The sequence below is a fragment of the Ascidiella aspersa genome, chromosome 2, assembly GCF_963924565.1.
Source record: "Ascidiella aspersa chromosome 2, kaAscAspe10.2, whole genome shotgun sequence".
Taxonomy (NCBI): Eukaryota; Metazoa; Chordata; class Ascidiacea; order Phlebobranchia; family Ascidiidae; genus Ascidiella; species Ascidiella aspersa.
The window spans coordinates 30,325,769-30,346,867 of NC_139448.1; the positions used below are offsets into that span (position 1 = coordinate 30,325,769).

The 21,099-nt window shown below is 38.5% G+C and overlaps 1 protein-coding gene across 1 annotated transcript; it reads right to left on the reverse strand.

Moving 5' to 3' along the window:
• Positions 1-3,099: 3,099 nt before the first annotated feature.
• On the reverse strand, positions 3,100-15,771 carry LOC146164811 (E3 ubiquitin-protein ligase XIAP-like). Its single transcript, XM_083382769.1, has 13 exons — positions 15,362-15,771; positions 14,616-14,981; positions 12,147-12,306; positions 10,615-10,858; positions 9,880-9,913; positions 9,516-9,682; positions 8,970-9,052; positions 8,193-8,378; positions 7,259-7,494; positions 6,650-6,749; positions 5,628-6,047; positions 4,939-5,174; positions 3,100-4,337 (listed from the first exon to the last, which is right to left on the reverse strand). The coding sequence occupies exons 2-13, from the start codon at positions 14,728-14,730 to the stop codon at positions 4,150-4,152; spliced, it is 2,169 nt and encodes a 722-aa protein (XP_083238895.1). The 5' UTR covers positions 14,731-14,981; positions 15,362-15,771; the 3' UTR covers positions 3,100-4,149.
• Between the last annotated feature and the right edge of the window lie 5,328 nt (positions 15,772-21,099).

Genomic DNA, 21,099 nt, shown 5'->3' on the forward strand with positions numbered 1-21,099 from the left:
TGTTTAAACAACCAAAGTTTAAATGTAAGCGTTAATTGTTTTTTCGAGAAAAATCTTTTATGCTTTCTCCGCAACAGATTAAATATTGATTACTTTTTAATACTACACTAAAAATTTGGCCGATGGTTGTTCTAAATAGTTATTGATCGAAACGAGGAAATGGAAACTACTAAAATGTAAGTGTTAAAAGTATGTAGGCTCACGGAAAAATTACGCCGTAACTATAAGAGTCCAAGATATCACCTAGAAAGAAGCCTGGAATATCAACTAGGCATATAGGTCTGGCAGAACTCGAATTTCCTTTTTTGCAAGTAGGGCGTAAAAGATTTGCGAAATGAACGAAAAAAACCATGGTCTGGTTGTTTGTTTGAAGAACTATTTGGTTTTAGAATTCGTTGGTAGATTTTCTTCGAATTGTTTTAGAGTTCGTTAGTAATTTTCTCCTAGAAGAGTTCAATGGTGTTAAAAATGCCATGGTAACGCTGTAAAGACGGACAAGAACTTTGGTGGAGCGCTTTGAAAAAGTAGCCTACACCGGAATCCACGGAAGACTAACGAGGTAACAAGTCAGGCTAAAAAAATCCTGCAGTAAGGTTCGAACTCACGACTTCTGGCTATACCGAGACCGTCGCTCTTCAGAGCTACACAGGTTCAGAGAGGAGGGAGTCGAGAAACAACCACCGATGGCTTCCGTGGTAGCCTACTATTATACGTAAGCCGTTATCGCTAGTGAAAAAACGACTTCAGAAAGGCTAGATCACAATTTGTTGCACGCGTGACTACGTATCTTTTATCTTTAACAGTGCATTTAAAGTATACGGTTGCGCAAGTGGTTTCAACTTAGCCCAAACACGTCTTTAACCGGTTTATAGCCTACACCAAGGTTTCTTAACCGTGGCCCTCGGCCCCCCTGGGGGGACACGGAGAAGTCATTGGGGAGCCACCGGCATAACTCTCCAGCTAGATATTGCGAAAACTAAAGTGTAACTATTTTTTTTTAATTTAACTTAATTTTGTGTTTTTATTATGACTGTAAACCTTTCCTGTAACGTTTTGTAACACATTTTTCTGACACCTGCTTTGACTAGTCAGTAGGGATGTTTAAAGTAGAATATTGAACCCTTTTCATCGCGGAAAGTTACGCCTAGTTGGTCGTTCGCGAGTCGCAAGTTTGGTTAGAGACCTGACTGTGCTGCTTTGTAGATAGTCATGTATCGTGCGGCGTCAGCGTTTTTTCGAGCGGCCAATTTTTACTTGCCGATACCCTTCGCTTAATCATTAAGTGTCCAACAAAATGCTGTTAGGCGAGCAACTAGTGTGTATTGCCAGGTGCAACGGTTTGCAATTTCCTTTAAGGGCGTTCAGTTGCTAAAGAAACATTCCACCGTAAAACGCATAAAAGTACGCTACTGGGTTATTCAAAAGGTCATTTTTAGGCCAACATTCAGCGGTTTATGCAGCCTTTTAGTCAAGTAGGCTAATCGTAACGCATTATTGAAACGAAAATCGAGTAATCATCTCGACGAATGTAGTGACATTGCTTGGCTCAGTACAAAACAGATCCAAATATAAAAAAAAACCTTGGTGGCGTCGAAGAACAAAATTTGTAATGATTAACTAAGTTAGTTTAAATTAAAATGGCTTATTTGTTAAATTTTTAGAAGGTAAGTGCATTTATTCGTTGATTAATGGCTGTATAGAAATAAAACAAGAGAAGACTTAAAACACAATGCTTGGTATTTTTATAAGCAGGGGGACAACGAGGGTTGATAGCCTTTCAAAGGGGGCCACGAAGCACGAAAGGTTGAGAACCACTGGCCTACACTATAGCAGTTTGCGTCGTAACAACTTTATAACTCTATACAAAGTGCAAATTTTGTTTATCATTATATCGAAAAATATGCGAACCACTTTTATGTGCCTCATCGTCACATTTTCTTCTAAAATTAAAAGTTTTTTTAATTTACACCTAAAAAGCATTTTATTGGGCTTTGTGCGATTAGAACGAGTTTTCAGCTACATGTTTTTGCGATTTTGCAGACATCTTCTGCAGCACTCGGACCATAAGGTTGATTTTTGCAAACCCGAAGTGCTCGGAGGGGCTTCAGACGTGTTTAGATTGCGGCTACTCGAGTCGCTATCTATTCAAGACTGCAGCCCTGAACTGAACGTAGACACCTTATCTAGACTGCTCTACCTATTCAACACCTAAAGGCTCCAACTGTAAAAACTTATATGATAAAAATTGCGTCCTACCTTTTATAAGGGATGCTTTGATTTGCTTTTCAGCCACACTAACTGAAGATGATACAAGTTCGTATCGAAACGTCTTAATCAAGATGCTGTCGATCTACTCGACCTTTTTGGCTGTGAAATTTATTATTAAAATTCAAAACTAGTATCCCAAACTGGCAGCTATTGCCTCTGGTGCTAGCAAAAGCGAGATTCATACGCCTAAAACAAATGTTTCAGTTGTTTGAATTGTCACATCGACAAGTGTTTATGTACAATACCGTAAACCAGTGTTTCTTAACCTTTTTTACTTGGGGGCGCACCTAGAGGCATTTAAAAAGGTGGCGAAATTTTTAAGGTGTACCTGTATTTCTCTTAAATCGCTTGCAATTTTTTATTATATAGGCTTTACAGTTGCATATCTTTAAAGAGACTTCAGTCTTGAGACCAAAATAAGAACAACATCAACTTGGGAATAAAATACAGTTAGGAATAGGGCGTAAATAGGACTAATACCTAATAGTTGTAATAATGACAAAATGGGAATCAAATCTAAATGGACTAAATAAGGCCAGATACAACCTTTATTTATTCCCAAACACCATCCATAACTATCACCAACTTCCCGAATATTTTCAACCTTAAGCCAATTGCTAACACCACCTAATACCCGCCCATAAGCCAAAACAGGGGCAAAAAATCCGGGGCCTAAACAGCAGCGCCCAAGTGTCGACAGCAAACGGCCAATGCCAAGCAGGTGTCCCCCATTCATCCCATACCCTTTCCCCACAGTCTTGCATAATAAGACGTTTAATAGCGCTCTGTCGGAATCTTAAGTTCGCTACATGGTTTACGCAACAACAAAAATCACGCACAACGCTTTATTATAAAAAAATCAAAATTTGCAATGTTGGACATTTCAATTTTTGAGCGATAAAATCGCAAGTGCAAAAATATTCATTAACACTTGGTTTAAATTTTGAAGTTCATCATTGTATTATTATATCATTAAATTTTGTAAATTTTTGAGAACGCCGCAGGGCATAGTTAAAAGTCATAAAAACTAATATTGTGTATATTTTCGTTCTAAGTTTCATTGCTTATATTCTAAACGAAATGTTAATACGTCACAGAGATAACAGAGCTGTGTTAAGCCGTATTAAACTTTAACTAAAAACGATTTTGTGACCTTTTTTCTTAATTGGTTCTCCTTACACTTAGATTTTAGCCTGCTTATTTACATTTTTACGCAGTAACGCCAAATATTGACTACATTGTATGGCACTAACAGCACGCATTTCGTCAAAGTTCATAAGCATTTTCAAAATTGCAAGGAAACGCAACCTGAAACTTGCTTTGTGCTGATTGGCCAACAAGCAGTTAAAAAGGCTTGGTTTCTGAACCACCCGTGGACCATTAAGAAAAGAGGCCAATTGAAAGTTTGCTGTATGCTGATTTGATGATAAACTGTACTCATTTTCATGAGATTGTCTGTTTATAATATGCATAGCTTGTCGACTGTAAAGTGAGACGGCTGAATGTAGGGTTGCCCGTCCTTTCTTTGTTTAATATAGACACAGAGTGATTGCATTTTTTCCTTAGTAAGGTCCATATATATTGCCTTCAGTTTAAGTGTTGCTTTCCCGTTTCTGGTATTAGATAACTGCGAGCGATGGCGAATGCACTGCGATTTAGAAGCTGCCTTCCCCCACCATTGCTCGATTGAATGTCAACTAAAAAGCAAGCCAGGGCATTGAAGGTTGGTTTCCTTTAAACCAATTCTGTGGTGGCAATGAAAGCGACAGACAGATTTCATTGGCGCAACTTGACAAATCAGACCGGATATAGCTGTTCGCTCAGAGGTGCCTATTTACATGGCGGACTATAGTTTTTTTGCTTGCCGACAGAAAGACTCTCTTACACTCGAAAGATCTTGATCGTGGATTCGATTTTCGTCGAGCAGACCCTGCACCTCGTAACCTTGGTCGAGCAATCCTCGCAGAGGGACAGGTGGCCGCAGGGATTGACAAGAGTGTTGGAGTCGTTTTTCTTGCAGTTCTTGCACAGTCGCTCCTGAACGAGTGAACGCAGTTCATCGCTTTGTTCTGTCAAGAAAAATAGCCGACCTATAAATTTGCCCTTATATGATGTTGTATGTTATGTATAATTTAAATGTACGTTATGTATAATTTAATGACTCATACAATTACTTGAGTGCAATTACAGAGCTGTCAAAGAACGACCCGACTTGACTTAATATCTTGAAAATACTACCTACATTCAAATTAAGGTATTATAAACGGCTATATTAATAACATTGCTGTTACAATACTATACTTAAGCGGGTAAAAGTCCAAAATCGTTTTGTCATGTGTTAGTTAATAGGGAGACAAAAGAGCTAGTCAATTAGTGCTAATAATAATAAAGTTGGTTTCAATAGAAATAAACGGGTTATTTGATACTTACTTTTTTGAATTTCAATAGAAATAAACGGGTTATTTGATACTTACTTTTTTGAATTTCAATAGAAATAAACGGGTTATTTGATGACATACTTTTTTGAATAAAGCCGAAAAAAATATAAAAAAAAATAAAAAAATGTCGATTTATCGACTGTTCTGGATTAAATTGAAATTACTGCGAAAGCTGTGTATTATTTTCGAAAATGGTTATCATGAAGGTTAAAAAATCGCAGCGCGATCTCACCATCGTCAGCGGTTTTCGCTTTTTTCGACGCACTCTGGCCGCCGAATGAGCTGGAGGGTCCTTTTAAGGAGGAAGCGCTGTCCTTGCGTTTGAGATTCTCCCCAGGAGGACTTCCAGGAGCCTCTTCATCCATATCGGACTCTTCTGGTTCGTCTTCTTCTTCCTCGCCAGCTTCTAGCAGAGCGTCGATGAGAGCCATGGCCGTTTCAAAGTTCGAGTTGCTCTGGTTGATTTTCCTGTGATAGAACAATGGTTTCTGTGGTTAACTTTGTTATTATAAAGCAGTGTTATTGGTTAAAAGCATTACGGTTCGAAATTGATAAGCCTACAGCGCAGCAGATATAAAATAAGGCGCTCATGTTTTTTTTTTTTAAAAAAGGAAATACGTTTAAAAAAGTTTTTTATTTAGACAACGTACGTTTTTAGAATTTGTTTTAAAAATTGGTTTATTTTGTTGTTAACATCTCTAATCTTAATATATTTTGTTGGTAGGCGCCATTTACGTTTAGCCATTCTGGGATGAAATGAATTGGTAATGCTTAAAGAATTCCCAATATGTCGAACTGTGAATTCGTTGAAAAAAGGGTATATATCACAGAGGAAAAAGACGCATTTCAAACAGAATCAACCAAAGTTAGCGGTTATCGGTTAGCCGCAAAGAAGTTGCCATTAACTCCGCCTACACTCACTTTTCGATAGCTTTTCTGATTGACTTCTGGCCGAAGCCCATCTCCTTTGCTTGAACGGCGATTTCCGAGCCCAGCGCGTCTTTCAGCAAATTGGGCGAGGTGCTGCGACTTCCACTGTCCAAAGGGAGACCGCTCATCAGCAACTGGCCGGCGGAGGGGCCGCGGACCTGATCGGCGCCAACCGCAACCATTCGCTGACCGGCAGCTGGCGACCCAAAGCCGCCCGTTGTGTTGCGACAGGGCATGACGCTGACCGGGTTGGGCACTCGCAAGGGCGGCAGACGGGCCAACGCGGCCTCAAAGCGGCCTGGCATGTACTCGTCGCGCTGGTTGCGGATGCGAGGCCGGTTCAGGTTGGGGAACTTGTCGAAGAGCCGGCGCACGAAGGCCACGCCCTTTACGCGCATCACAAACTCGCACCTGCAACGAAGCGACAGGTTCGGTTTGCGCCCGTTCGACTTCCGAGGGTCGGGGGTTCGCAGCCCGCCGTCCACTCGCGTCCCACAGCTGAGCGTCTTAGCGGCGTTAGCTCGCGTTTAAAGACGCTCATGCCCGCTCACGAGACCGTTTTGTAACAGCTCGGAACCATTTTTGCCGCCGCAGCCCCTTTGATGTAGATAAGGGTACGAAACTGGGGGAGAAGAATGGACCCGGTCACGTTCATCAAACGTGCACCAGAGCGCAATTATAAAGCTGCAATTAGGTACTGCAAAATGTAGGCAATAAAAGAGCGTGAGATATATTTTGGCAAAGAGTTAGGGACAGTAGCGCATCGAGGGGGTCTGGATACGCCCATCGGTAAGGGTCTTTGGTTGAGTGATAGGGGAATGGTTTCGGTTGCTTAGTTGGTTGGATGTTTGCTAAACTTTTATGATGACAAAATTTAGGGGCACCTTAAAAATTGCACCAACTGGTAAATGGTTTTAATTAAGCGGATTTTTACTGAGATCGCCCTTTTTCCACTATTTTGTCTGTTCTATTTTCAAATTGTAATTATCATTGAAAGGGCTTTTTTGGCTTACCCTGGGAACCACTTGGCGTGTTCGGTCCACGGCTCGTCATTCGGGTCCCAGTTTTGGAGACCACCGTTGCAGTACCAGCACTTAGCGCGGTCTCGCTCGCCTGTAAAATAAAATACATCAAAGGTTATGGCAAATGTTAGCGCCAAACCAGTTGCCAAACAAACGCGAAGACATCAGCGAAATGACAACACCACAACACCGCAAAATATTAAAATATTGTTTATTCCAAAGCACTAACATTTTGTTAAACCCATATCCCTCCAAACCACCTAACCCTTATCGCCTAACCAAGGATTTTTATTTTTTAAGACTATTTGTTTATCGCGGCTTGTCCAATTCTCGGTCGTCAAATTAAATTGTACTTTAGGGAACTAGTAATGGTGACATACAAAGCGGTATGTTATGTCAAAATAGCAATTGGACATGATGGGAACATGTTTACCATTATACATAAGATCCGCGGGAAGAAATTAGACCATTTGAGTGGTAGGGCTTGGACCAGGGTGGTGTCCGTTGGCCAATCTTTGTGTAGAAGGTAAAAAGTATACCCGGGGCGTATACTTAGAGATTAGCACAACACCATCCTTTTTGGGACTCCATAAACTTTACCCAGGAAGAAAAATCCGGCTTTGGCGATCTGGTCCACGGTGGCGTTCACTTTGGTGGCAGGCCATCTTCGGTCGAACGTTTCCTTTCTAGCTTCCTCTCTGGCCATGTGCGGACTCACGGCGTTGCTCAGGGTGAATACTCTCTTCAGGTCCTCCTGCTCTTGCGGACTCGCATCCGGAGGAGCCACCAGCTGCATACGGCAAGACACGTTCCTCGGCTCGTTGCCGTTCACCATCCTGGAAAATAATTGTGTTTTTTCCTTAATACTTTAGCAATTTACTTGATGGCTGATACTTCTTTGATGCTTATGGCATTGGAGCACTGATCAGGGTAGGTAAATGACGACCGTCTAGTCACTAGATATTAGGCTATAGTGGGCGGGAAGCCCAACCTCTGTGCACTTTTGCATGCTTTAAGCCTGAGCGAAAAAAAGCGATGCCCCTTCTTTAGATGTCAAATAAGTTTGGTTGCATTTCATAGTTTTTTTCCATTTGGATGTTGTAGGTTGTCGTGACACGTAAAAGTAAAAAGGTTTAACCTTGTGTGAATGTAGCTTGAAACTATTTATAAATTTAAGCATCGTGATCGGAGATTTAACATATAGTGAAATATCACCTTAGCAGCATTTCTATTCACAGCTGTCATCTATATATACTACCACCACCGTGTTGAAAGCCAATAGAGACTAAAAATATTTACTTAATGTTATACAAACATAATTTGATATTTATGTGTATTTTGATACTTATTCTGCGCCTCACTATATCCCACAATCATTTTATCCTTATTTTCTTTTTATCTTTGACTTTACTCTCATAAAATTACCCAGTAAAAAATTCTCTAGATGATACACCAATAGCCTAATTTTTTTTTAACTTTCTGTCAAACAGAAAGGTGTTCAAACATATGCTTTCACTCCAACTCAAACACGCACTTGCAGTCGGGAAAGTGACGTCGGTGCTCGCTGCTGATGTTGTCGCCTGGCGCCCAGTTGCGCAGAACACCTGCGCACGAGAAGCACTGGGTGCGGTCGAGGTTGCCAAGGTAGAAGAAGCCGGAGCTGGCCATTTCGATGGTGGACACCTGCTCATAGGTCTTGGGCCATCCCTTGAAGGACTTTCTGCGAGGACAAAAATACTTGCTGGTTAAGTTTGATTCTATTTGAATGAGATACTGATGATGCTTTTAGTAGCGAACTATTATATGACATCCAAAAAAACTGATTTTCGGTTTACCAAGTTCTGTATACTTAGTTTAATCTTTATCATTGATGTGCAACCATAATCGTTTGTTTTTCACCATTTAAGTTTAGGCAGATTATGTTATTCGTAAGAAAATTGTGATCAGTTAACGATTATAAGGGATTGCATATAGTAACCAACAAATCAGGCGTTTGCTAATATTGAAGCACGGTTTTCCGTGAGGTTCAAGTTTAATTTGACAGGCGTCTGCGTGTGTGTTTATATATGATGCGATAAAGTTGTCGGCCTGTATACCGTTAACTCGTGAGAATAACATAAAATTCTTTGGAAACTTAAAATTGCAACTTGGAGTTTTTTATATTATCAAATCGGAGAAATGTTTTAGCCTTTTTTCCCAACAAAAACAGATGCATTGGACGTATAAAGCGCTTTTAAAGTCAAATATCTCCGGTTATACATGGGTACAGTGCAATTGTCCCACGCAACATTTCCTCAACTTGGCGTTATACCTTCTTTCCGTTTCTTTGTAAAGATCCAGCGACTCCAAAAGAGTGCGGTGCTGTTCTGTAGAGATGGTGGCAAACACGATGTCCTTCAAACACAGCGAAAAATCAACAATAAATGACAACTAGAATATCAGTTTTATTCAAATATTAGCCTATAGCTACTTAGAACCTGAACCACGACAGGCTTGCTAAACAGCTATTGCACAATATCAACTGGGTATTTTATCAAGATGTACAGAGCCTAAATTTTTATTATAAATTTTCAGTTGCTAAACTTCGTTTTATGCGTTCAAGTTCCCTGCAACTGCGAGGCTTTTTAAGTTATTTGCAAACTGCATACCAATATAGATAAACGTAAAAAAATATATGTTTTGAATGATTGTGTCATTGCGGGATAGGTCAAGGTACTGTGACCAATGTGCAAAAATTCCCATATGCGGGTCATTTGTTTAGTCCAGTGGTTCCCAACCTTGTATGGCTTACGGCGTCCCCAAGAAATGCTAAATAGACTGAGGCAGCCTTGCTAGAAGCTTAACCTCGGTCACTTACAGGGTTTATTCTCTTCTTTGGCTCCCCGACGTAGCGTGCGGTTTGGTATCTGCTGCCTCCAGAACTGCTGTTGGTAGACGCTACGCTAATGTTGGCTATATTCTGTTGTCTGAGTTTTTCCATCGATGCGTCTTGCATTGATATGCTCTGAAAGCTTTGCGTGATTCCTAAAAAAAAAAAATGGCATTGATCGAAATGTAATGTTTTTAAATACCATTCGATGAATAATAATTTGGGAACAATAACACAAAACAAGGTCATCGCTGTTATAAAACGTGATTTAGGTCTTTTAAAATGTATGGTTGCTTAAAGTTGACCAGGACTTCCAATGAGACAACTATGTAAAGGAAAATTGGGTACTTACCATTCAGTGACTCTTTTCCGCCCGAATTACTCATCTGTAAAATTAAAAAAGTTGTTTTTGAAAAGAGAAAAATAATATCAAGAATAACACCTTAACTACCAGTTTGAAATTTTGTTTTAACAAATTCACCCAATACATTTTTGTTGGTTTACTTGATTTCTGATAAAACAAAGAACCAGGTACATAGTCTCACATGATGCGTGACTTAGGTCCATGCACTGTTTTTAAATAACACTTGACTGAAGTCTTTTGGGAAAAAAATGACTTGAATTGATGTTAGTCTTTCGGACAAATGACTTGGGTTAGAAAGATGTGTTTTCGTTAGGCAGTTTTTTTATAAAATTGAGGTAATTTTTTTGTACATAAAATAATTTGCTTGTAAAATGTTTACGTTTTTCTTGTTCAGTTATTGCTCAATTATCGTACGAGTTTGACATTTCTAATAGTTTAACGTCTTACTTTTATGACAAGGTCTTGCCTTGGATTTGACCTGCTCTCCTTATGACTGGACAGGGACTTGACTTATCATTTATACATAACGACTTGACTTGGACCTAAATCATGTCAAAATGACCTGCTCACAACACTGGCGTAAATACTAAGCCAGTGTAACCCTGTTGACCGTTCACTTCCCACGCAAAAAACGAAGGAGCACAAACTGTACATCAACGCTTTGACCGGAACAGCATTCGTCCACAGCAATAGGGTGCGTGACAATCGATCCAAGGGTTTTACCTTGCCGTTGCTCATTGAAGACGAAGATGTGGACGGGCCTGAAGAGGAATAACCGCTATCGACAGATGGACTCGGGGGTCCGTTGAAGGAGCCCAGGCCACCAAAAATATTCTTCCTGATGCCGAAGGCGTTTACCGGCTGGTTGGCGCAGTCAATTCCGGTCAGCATTGAACAGTCGGGGTCGTGCCATTTGGGAAGGGTCGGATTATCGCCGGACATCCACTCGTGGACCGTGTAACCGCAGCTGCAGCAAGGAGAAATTTAAGGTTTGAAGGTCTTTGTAAATGGCCGTATTTTTCTAAATATGGTGATCAGATGGCACTGTATAAAGCAGTGGTTCGCAACCTTTTATGGCTTACGGAACCCCTCAAAATAATAAATAGATTTTCAGCACCCCACTGGAATTTTCGTATTTTCACTAAAATGTCACTTTAAATGGGACTGGAACAACACAATCAACTTAAAAAATGTAGGACAGTGTCCTTTGATCTAATGGTCTCCAATTGCACACAAATAGTTGTAGGTAGCAAGAAGCTTGAACCCTTGAGCATTAGAAATGGCACACGAGGGCGCCGCGGCACTCCGGTTGAGAATCACTGATATAAACGTCTTTATATAGTGCCACCCGGTTACCCTATTTAAGTTTGGAAGTGTGTTATTATGCAGGACAAAGCTAAAGATAACACTTACAGCACAAGTATACCGAAATTATAATTTATAACAATTGCGGCCAACGGAGACATCTAGACAAGAAATGGACACCAGCAATGAGTTAAACTTAACGAAGACGGTATAGCGTGTATCATCGGCTGTTTTCTATTGTTGTTTGTTTTTGATGGTCGTGCCCTGACTCTTTAAATTTTGTAAGATCCGACAAAGCTACCTTACAGCGCCTTTTGCTTTAAAATAGACGTAATGTAATCTAGTAGAAGGCCAACTCGGTATTTTCCCGAAGTATTTCCCCAAATAAGGTAATAGTGGGATTCAAATGGGTTAGTTTCGCTTTCGTTGAATAGGCAAGAAACTATTGGGAGACGTACTCTTTCGATCTCTGGAATTCAAACTTGCCCAAATAAGATTCAAATCAGCTTTAAAGATGTCAAAATCCCACCGGGTCTACTTTTAGTTCAAGGAGTTTAGTCCACCGACTTATGATTTTACCGCGGACCCCTAAAATTTGTTTTTACTTCGCGTGGACCAAGTTAGGCAAGGAATTTTAGAGATGACGTCATAAATTCACCTTACAATACAAATAAGCTTCAGAAAACAGCTGTTTCCGTTCGAAAAAATGTAAAAGGGAAATGGAGTCTAAATGGCAAAAGCGTTTTAATTTAATTAAACTCACCTTGAAAAAAATCATTACTTAAAAAATACACTAATATTTAAATTATGCTTTCGTGGACCACTAAAACTAGTTCACGTACCCCAAGGGTCCATGGACCCCAGTTTAAGAACCCCTGTTTTAAAAGGATATTTTCTTTCAACAAATATCGAACCAACTGTTAGGGTTTTTTTCTTCTTGTTATAGTTACCTGAAGCACTTGACCCTGTCTTTGTAGCCGGTATATACGAAACCGTGTCTAGCCAAAGCAACCGGGTCGATGGGAACGTGTTCCGGAAATTCCCTAAACGTGGCTATCCGGTATGTTTCCCTTTCCTGGTCGCCTGGAATAATGTAGACGCTCTTTTGACCTGAAAATGGAAGATGGTTTATTGCGTTTTGTCAGTTTCGCGGGTAAACAAAACAATTTATTCTGTAACAATCCTGAAAAGGTGATAACTAGGGCGATTATTTTTTGACCTAAAAAATGAGAAATTTTGACCTGAAAAATTGATATTTTGACAAATTTTGACCTAAAAATATATTTTTTTGACAAAATTTTGACCTATTAGCAATACCTTGATATTTAAACAACATATTGTCGTTTAAAGTACTGCATTAGTTTCGCGGGTACACAAAACAATTCATTCTGTAACAATCCCCAAAAGGTGATAACTAGGGCGAATATATTTTGACCTAAAAATGAGAAATTTTAACCTGAAAAATTTAATTTTTGACAAATTTTGACCTGAAAATATATTTTTTTGACAAAATTTTGAATCAAAACAAGACAAACAACTACTAAAATGGCAAAGATAAACAATACGCTGGTTATTTAGAAAAAATCTGTGTAAATAGTTGAAATACTAAGCGATTTATGTGTACTTTTAATCGATTGTTATTGGAAATAATTTTGACAAATTTTGACCAAACGTGCAAATTTTGACAAAATTATGAAAGTCAAAAAATAATCGCCCTAGTTATAACTTTAATGTACTATTTGGGCCCAAGTTAGGGTGGATTAGATCAGCTTATCTTAACCGGGGTAAATTTAAATTACCTATCAATCAAATTATACACATCAATTTGCGGGACAGAAAATAGTGCCAGCTGTAGATATCGGTAGTCTACTTTGTTAGTTTAGATTTCACTGCTAATTAAGAGCCTAGCCTCGTAGCATATTGATTCTTGATCGTCCGATGTGGTTAATGTTATGCTTCGCTTAGTTACTGTACTTCATTTGTCGGTGCCAAAAAGCAAGGGGCCAGGTCGCATTGAATATAACTAGATGTAATTTGCTACTTTCGTTTTTTTTAAATGGCACCATTTTATATATTGGTGTTAAATGTGATATTCATCTTTGTTAAAAGGGTGAAACATACGAAAAAGGTTAAGAACCCTGGATTAGATGGTTGTCTCACATTTATTTGAAAAACGGGAAGAAGTTGCCCGATAGTCATTCCGAAAAACTGTAAAATACCCTGCAAATCTCTGGATGAAAAGCTTATCGGTACTTCTAGGCAAAGGGAAAACCCTTTTCCCTAATACCACTTTCATTTCGATGGCAACGAGCGAAGGTATCGGTTATCTCGGCCGTCGCCCGAGCTACAATAACGCTCCGAGGCTTTTGACGTTTGTGTGGCTTTGTTTAATCCGCAAGACAAACAAACTGTGCCTATAGGCGCAACTGAAGCGTGACGCTTGTCGAACATATTGCCGAGTGGAAAATTACAGGGCGATCAACCGCGACGCGGAAGTTCGACGAACTCAAGGTTAGGAAAAGCATTCGAGTCACAGCCTGGGGTCACTTTCACGCAAGTTTTGCAATAGCGCACAGGCTAATTCCACTAAAAGCGATGCGTCAGAATGTTAAATGACTTATTAAGGCGCTGGTCTAGAATCCTACCACAATTATTAAATCAACGCACTATATTTGTGTTAATTTGCGAGTTAGCGTTTGGGGTGTGGATGGGTGAAGTATTATTATATGTATTATTTAATAATAATACTTGACCCATCCTAACCCAAACGGTAACCCACACCCTAACCCAAATAATGTGCGTTGTGGTAGGATTCTAGACCAGCGCCCTTATTAGTCAACACACCTGTTTCATTTTATAGATTGGATACTTACAAAATTGACTTTTGTTTGACAATTATTTTTATATTGCATAATGTTAAATAATATTGCCTGTTTAAACGTTAACTTTACGGGAACAAGTGCTGACCTTCCCAGCTTCAAATGTTGCACCACCCTTCAAACAAGTTACTCATTTACACAAATAAATTATAATAGGCATGGGTTCAATTTAATGACATTGTGGTCAAACCAGGCGACTGGTTCCGCTGTCGCAATGACTAAGCTCGAACAAAACAAGTACAAACCGACGCCAACCAGTCTAGACCGGTTCTAGATTTTCCCGATGCCTCTACCCGGGGAAACACCGACCGGTTACTGAGCTCGATTTGAAGGCAGCTGCGAATAGCTGACGGCTGACGCGTTTCCTTGTAAAGGCCTTTGCGCACAACAAAAAAGGTCATCGAAAAAGCAGAACTTAGTACCCCGCCCATGCTACAATACGGAACTGCCTGTTTGAGTGACACAAACGGACTGTCCTTGTAACTGTACTGTACTCTTTTCAAGACAGTTTTATTCACTAGCAAACACACAAACACAAACCTGGCGGGTCCCGTTTCTTTTCGTACACTCTTCCGTCCGTGACGATGGTCGAAGAAACGGATTGCATGCCTCCGCTAGGCCGTTGATTTGACCTGCGGTTACCCTTCATCTCCATTGAACGTGAATATTTTGGGGCAGGGGTATTGCGTTTTTTGTTTCAAATGTACGTGTTACACAAAAAAATATACTTGAGCGATAGACGTCGAGTCGAGCGAGTCGAAAATTGTTTAACGCAGGATGATTGTTTTTTATGCTTCGTAAATTCCTGTGTGTTTCTGCCTATTAGTTTATACAGCTTGAACGAATTGAGCATACCCAAGCAGAAAGGGACTCATCTTGACGTTGTTTTAAATGTATCTTCAGAAGCTAAACAAAAAAAAAACACTTATTAACAGCAGCATGCTCTATCACTAAACACTGGTTCTTCAAGAGTATGATTTTGACTTTGCTTTTGTTATACCTAACACTCATATAACATGGTCGTAACATTAATTCAGCCTACTTGTACTGTAATTATTATGTCTGACAACGCTTCAAAAACTAAATTTCGTCCTTTGAATAAAACAAATCAGTACCAGAAACCTAGTTCCAGTCCAAGCTAGTCTAATCGCAAGGTTTACCAGCTATTTCTTTAGCGAAATACAAAAAAAAAATTATAAACTTTCGAACACACTTAGGTAGAAATGTATCCTGACAAAAACACACATGAAACAGAATACTGTACGCACAAAACAAGCACAACATACCCCATATTGTCCAACTAGCCGTCACTGCAACTGAGTTGTGTGCTATGAATAGGTTGAATCCATAGGCTGCTGTACAAGCCTATATACCAGTATACCACTCCTTTTTCTTTCCGTTACTCACTCCGCAGCGTCACACGCTGTAAGTATTCAACTATACGTGTTTCGTGCTACGTTGTGCTATATAAAACAGAATTATTGTTAGACTTTTAAAAAATAAAATTCTGAAAAATATCCTGAGGGTATTTACGCGCAACATTGAAAAATCACCATCGTACAAACAATAAAAAACGAGAGGTACTATCGTTAAGATTTTGCCAGCAAAAGCAATTAATTGTGAAATGGTCTATTATCAGATTTTTTGTGAGTTTCGGCCTTGTCTTGATTGCAACTGCCCGGTTACACAAAACCTTCGGAATAGCTCATGTCAGTCATTTTATTTAAAGCCGCTGAATAGCCAACCATTGTTTGAATGAGACCTTTTTTCTTTTTCGCTTCAAGCCCCACCGACCAACGGAGTGATGGGTTTTGTTATTCTGCGTTTCTGGGCGTGTTGTTTGTTGTGTAAAAGAAAAACTGCCTGATATATAATTTTAAATATAATATACGTAAGGACGATTTTGAACGCTTTGAAAAGGCGTTACAAAATACCATGCCGATCTATTTAAATAAACTAATATACATTTATTTGCAAAACGCATCACCCTCAAATACTTATCCGAACACTTTCACGAAGTAATTCGAGCAAGTAACTCGCTTCTCATTTTCGTATCGTAGCGAGCCCTCTGCCACAGTTGTTTTTTTTAATATACGTTGAAAAAAAAACCTAAACGCATTCTTTCCTAATTATCCATTTATGACAATATTAAATTATGCAAAGCGCACTGTGATTTTTGACAGTCGCACCTTGGTGATGCATATGAAAGTATTCTACGTTTATTAAAGAAGTATACAATTACGCGAAACACTTGCAGTTCAACAAGCATCTTGTGACGTTTTACTCACCTAAAATGCATAGCGTTGTAAACGTCGGGAATTGTAATCATCGGGAATTAGACGCCCTGTGCAATTCTCGTTACAACAGTATCAAGATGTAAAAAATGTTACGCCCGTTGCTTTTATAGTAACAAAAGAAGAACCAAAAGCTAGCTCGTTTGGTCCTGCGTATCGCTATATGGGGTTTTCCCTTCGGTAGTACAATATATGGATATATATTTTTAGGGTGTCTTTTTTAGGAATCCGAAACCATTGACAGGTGGTTTTACCCCGGCGACTTTTCAGGGGCTTTTATGTGTTATATGTTTCATGTTAATGGTCTAAAATAAACAGCAAATGCTGCACGAATTAATTGGCTTCCCTATGATTTAAAACATTTTTTGGCATATAGTAGGCTGCACGCGCCTAAACGCTGCGCATGCAGTCTTATTTTAGCTTTTTTGAACGATTGTCAATTGATATCGTTGATGTGGGACAAAACCCTCATAAAAATCTGACAGATAGTTATTTGATCGAAAAATTTCGAAATTATAGAACTGCAATTCAATCTTTATTTTTGTAATGTGCAGTTGTGCACCCTAACCACGCCAGCCTATATAATAAAGTTGGTAATGAATTTTGTATAATTTTAGTATAAAAAAAACGACATATTCTTATATGCCCCCAACAGCAATATAGTTTTAATGAACAACAATAAAACACATTGAAATAGCGAAACTCCTGTTTATTAGGATTTCCTATGTACTGTGGGACGAGTTCTGTTTAAAGAAAAATTTATCACGCCTCACCGCCTACGGTTTATTTCCACAATACCGTATTGCGAAACTATAGTGATTTGCAACATATGCGCGAAAACGAAAGAAGTAGGCGTCGGAATGCGAAACTAATTTGCGTAATTTGTCCGATTTGATTGAGACTTATTTTTACTCTTTGAGTAACAAGGGGCGTAAGTTTGTGCATGTGATGCAATTTGGTTCCTCTTTTTAAATGGCATTAACTTAAGGCGAATTTCTCTTTAGAAGAATTAATATGCTTACTGATAAATATATATATTCATATACTGTATTTGCAAAGACTTATAGTCCTATTGGTAGCTGTAAGCTATAAATACGCATTATATACTAAATATAGTTAAACAATTTATTTGATTGACCTTTGTCTTTATATATAGCATTTGAGTTTCAAACTCACAACACAAACGATGTAATAGATTTATACAACGACTATATCCTATTAAAATTTCTTTATACGGTAAAGAACCGAACCTGAGCCGAAAGTCAAACGGTTGGACACCCTGCGGAAAAAAGTGTCTGATTACAAATTATATATATACTTAAGAACGATCGATGGTGTAACAAAATATCATATCGATCTACTTAAGAGTTAAACTGCCTGAGAGTCCGGAATGGCCCTGATGGTGTTCCCCAAATGGCTGCGTAAACTTTGTTCTAAATACAGCCAGAGCTAACTCATGATCCCGAAATATTAAAGCCGTAGCGGCCACCGATTTTATAAGAATAGAGTCTATTACTGAGGTAATACCGTAAATTGTGAAGGGACAGTCGATCGATATACAGTCGGAAAAGCATTAGCGCAAAGCAATTAAAGTGAAAACTAAAACAACAGGCGAAATGTAAGGTGAAACTCAGTGCTGTAGTGACTGAATTACTTGACTTAAATGCACTTAAGTCGCTGTTTTTGAATGACTTGACTTAACTGAGTATTTTGGACAAATGAGGTTGAAATAACGTGTTTTCAATTATTTTATTAAAGATTGGGTTATTTATCTTTATTTTACCACATATAACAATTTACTTTCTCTATGCTGCGTTTTTTTATTTTTAGTTGAGTTATTGCTAACATAATAATCGGACGTTTACCAATTTGAATAGTTCAACATTTTTTTTAAGGACTTGACTTGAAGTTAACTTGCTTTAATTATGACCTGAATGGGACTTGACTTGCGCAACCAATGATGACTTGGACTTGATTTGTTGTTTTTTAAGAAAGACTTGACTGGGACACAAGTTATTTCAAACTGAATTTTACAATACTGGTGAAACTACAAGATCGTAGCAAGTGGCAGCACAAAAATAAAAATGGTTAATACTCATCAGAATGACGTTAAAGGTTTCAAACCTCTACAAGTTTTTTGTGAGCTTGTTTGTGACTTATAACACACAGCCCCAATCACCTAGTCCTGGATTCCTGATAATGATAGAATTTGTCTTTATTTAGTGTCACCTGATTACTGGAATTTCAAATACACCACCCAAGCGCTGTAATAAATCTATGACAAATATCCTATTTCAAATTGCTTTATCTGCTGTCCGAGATCAATTTACGGTTTTACAACTTTCGAAATAAAATTCATCTGATAAAGAAGTGTTGCAATAGCGCACTTTAAACACCCCCACTTGTGTTTTCGCGTGAACAAAACGTGATACCGTACATTGTACAAAGTCCGCTTGTAAGCTCAAACAATACCGCAGCTGCCATCATCAGGTTTCGAATTCACTTCCTTGTTCGCAGCTGAGAAAGTCATTGCAGCAGAATTTGCAGAAATATTTGTTGTGCAACCGATATCTAAAGATATTGCAAAAATGCTACGCAAATTGATGTTAATAGTTTAGTTCCCCTTACACCACGGTCATTAAAAAAGTTTCTAAACTGTGTTTCATCATTTCTATCTATACCTAATTTTCGTTTTACAAGAGTTTTTTATTTGTAATTTTTTTGATAAAACGTGTGTGGGTTGTCAGGCCTAAAAATTGCCATTTTATTACTGTATGAAAACCGCAAGCTTGTAAAATTGCATTATGTTTTTACAAATACACGTTTTATCAAAAAAAAAACATTATGTTGGTCCCGTAATGAATCACCATGATAACAGCGTCAGAATACGACGGGTCATTATTCCGATGTGGTTGAAGGTTCTTGTCCACCCCTATAAACTTTTGTCAAAAAAAGACGGGCTTAAAATAAACAAAATAACCGTTATTCGTATGTTACCGTTTCTTCTATAATGTTTTTTGCGTCTTCATTTCTGATAAAAGCGCAAATGCCCTAATTGCTCATACCTTCCATACGGTACCTATTTTAAGTGCGTTTCCAAAATATCTTAACAAAACTTTCCGTATTAAAATATTTATACCAAATTACGCACCAGGTCTGCGCCCGGGTCGCTAAATCTTCAAGATATAAAAACGTGAGGTAACTTGGCGCCCATTGCAAAAACAAATAATAGCCATAAACATAACACAAAAAATGTAACCTTGCCTTACTTGAATTGAACATGAACTCGCTTCCTCAACACTTACGAAACTTTCCTGATGTTCTTTGAAACCATAGATCCACAGGCGCTGAAATTAATATTTCTCACCGCTGTCAGCGTATTAAAATATTTCATCCATTGTTACTTTTCCACATTTCTTCTCTTTCGAGACAAAAAACATACCTCTATATCCAAGTATTTACCCTGATGAGGTCAGTCCGTGTCTGCTGCCGAAACGTCGGTTTATTGCGTCGCTTACACCCGAAGAGCGTATATCCGTTGCTGAAAATCCCATTCTATCTTCGCAGTACAAAGTGTGCGCGGTAAACAATTAAGAATAATAAACTTAAAACGTTAAACGTTTTTTGTCAGCCGCAAATAGAAACATAACATTAAATATTCCATACTTTTAACAATAAATACACACCAATCCATGCGTTAACATTGTGACTTTTTGCATTTTCCTATTGACTTCGATATGTTGTGGATTCTATACTTAAACTAGTTTTACTAAGTTTGTTATGTGTAACTTCGATTGCTATATTGCCATATTGTAAAAAAAACGTTTAAACCAGAGACATGTGGCAAAATTATAAAAAGAAAAAAGGGGATTTATTGACACTAAATGGAAAGGCAATTATTTTTTAAATTAGAACGTTTTCTCGTCAATGTGAGCCCTGTTTATTAAAATAGAAGCTGTTTGCCTTTTTGATTGTTAATGTATCAGTAACAAAGGAACCTCATTTAAGCAAAATCTTATTAGTTCGTGCTACCTTCAGGAAACGATACCGCGAAGAAACTGGAAAAGACCCGGGTTCCTTTTATATAGCTCACAAGCATGAAAAAAGTTATATTTATCGCCGGAAACAAAAGGTTTTATTTATGGATTCTCATCCAGTATTGTTTCCAAGGTTGCAACATATGGATGGCATTTGGTTTCCCTTGGCACGAACAACTAATATATAAACGGGTAAAACTCTAAAAGTTTTGACTGCACCATACCCCAGCAACGTTACAAAAAACAATAAACTTTGATTTTTTGTTGAGCAATTTTATTGTCGCGCTGGTTGCAATTTGATTGCCGCACACAGCAGGCCTACAAATAACAACTTACATCAGCATAAAAAAGCACTGAATGATGCTACACCAGATGGGAATTCCCCAGCAGTTTTTCAGAGTGGGCTTTGTTTATCACGCTGTCGTCATAGCGCCCGACAAAGACGTTGGCGTATTCTTTTTTTGTCCACGCCAAACAAATGGCTGTTCTGATGTTATTCACGTCACATACCAACATCTGTTGTTGGGCGTCTGTTACTTACGACCCAATGTTTAGTAATACATTCATTACTCATCATAGTTTCGCAATAGACTTATTCTGATGAAACAATCTATCTCCATTAATCATGATAAAATAAGCAAATATATGCAAAATACAAACCTACTGGTTATAAACGTTAAATAAGTCAAATAA

Coding starts and splice junctions, on each gene's coding strand:
- LOC146164811 (XM_083382769.1), bottom strand. CDS start 14,730: ATGGAGATGAAGGGTAACCGCAGGTCAAATCAACGGCCTAGCGGAGGC. Junction 9,053..9,515: donor CAAAGAAGAGAATAAACCCT/GTAAGTGACCGA, acceptor CTGTGTTTGAAG/GACATCGTGTTTGCCACCAT. Junction 5,175..5,627: donor ATCAGAAAAGCTATCGAAAA/GTGAGTGTAGGC, acceptor GTTCTATCACAG/GAAAATCAACCAGAGCAACT.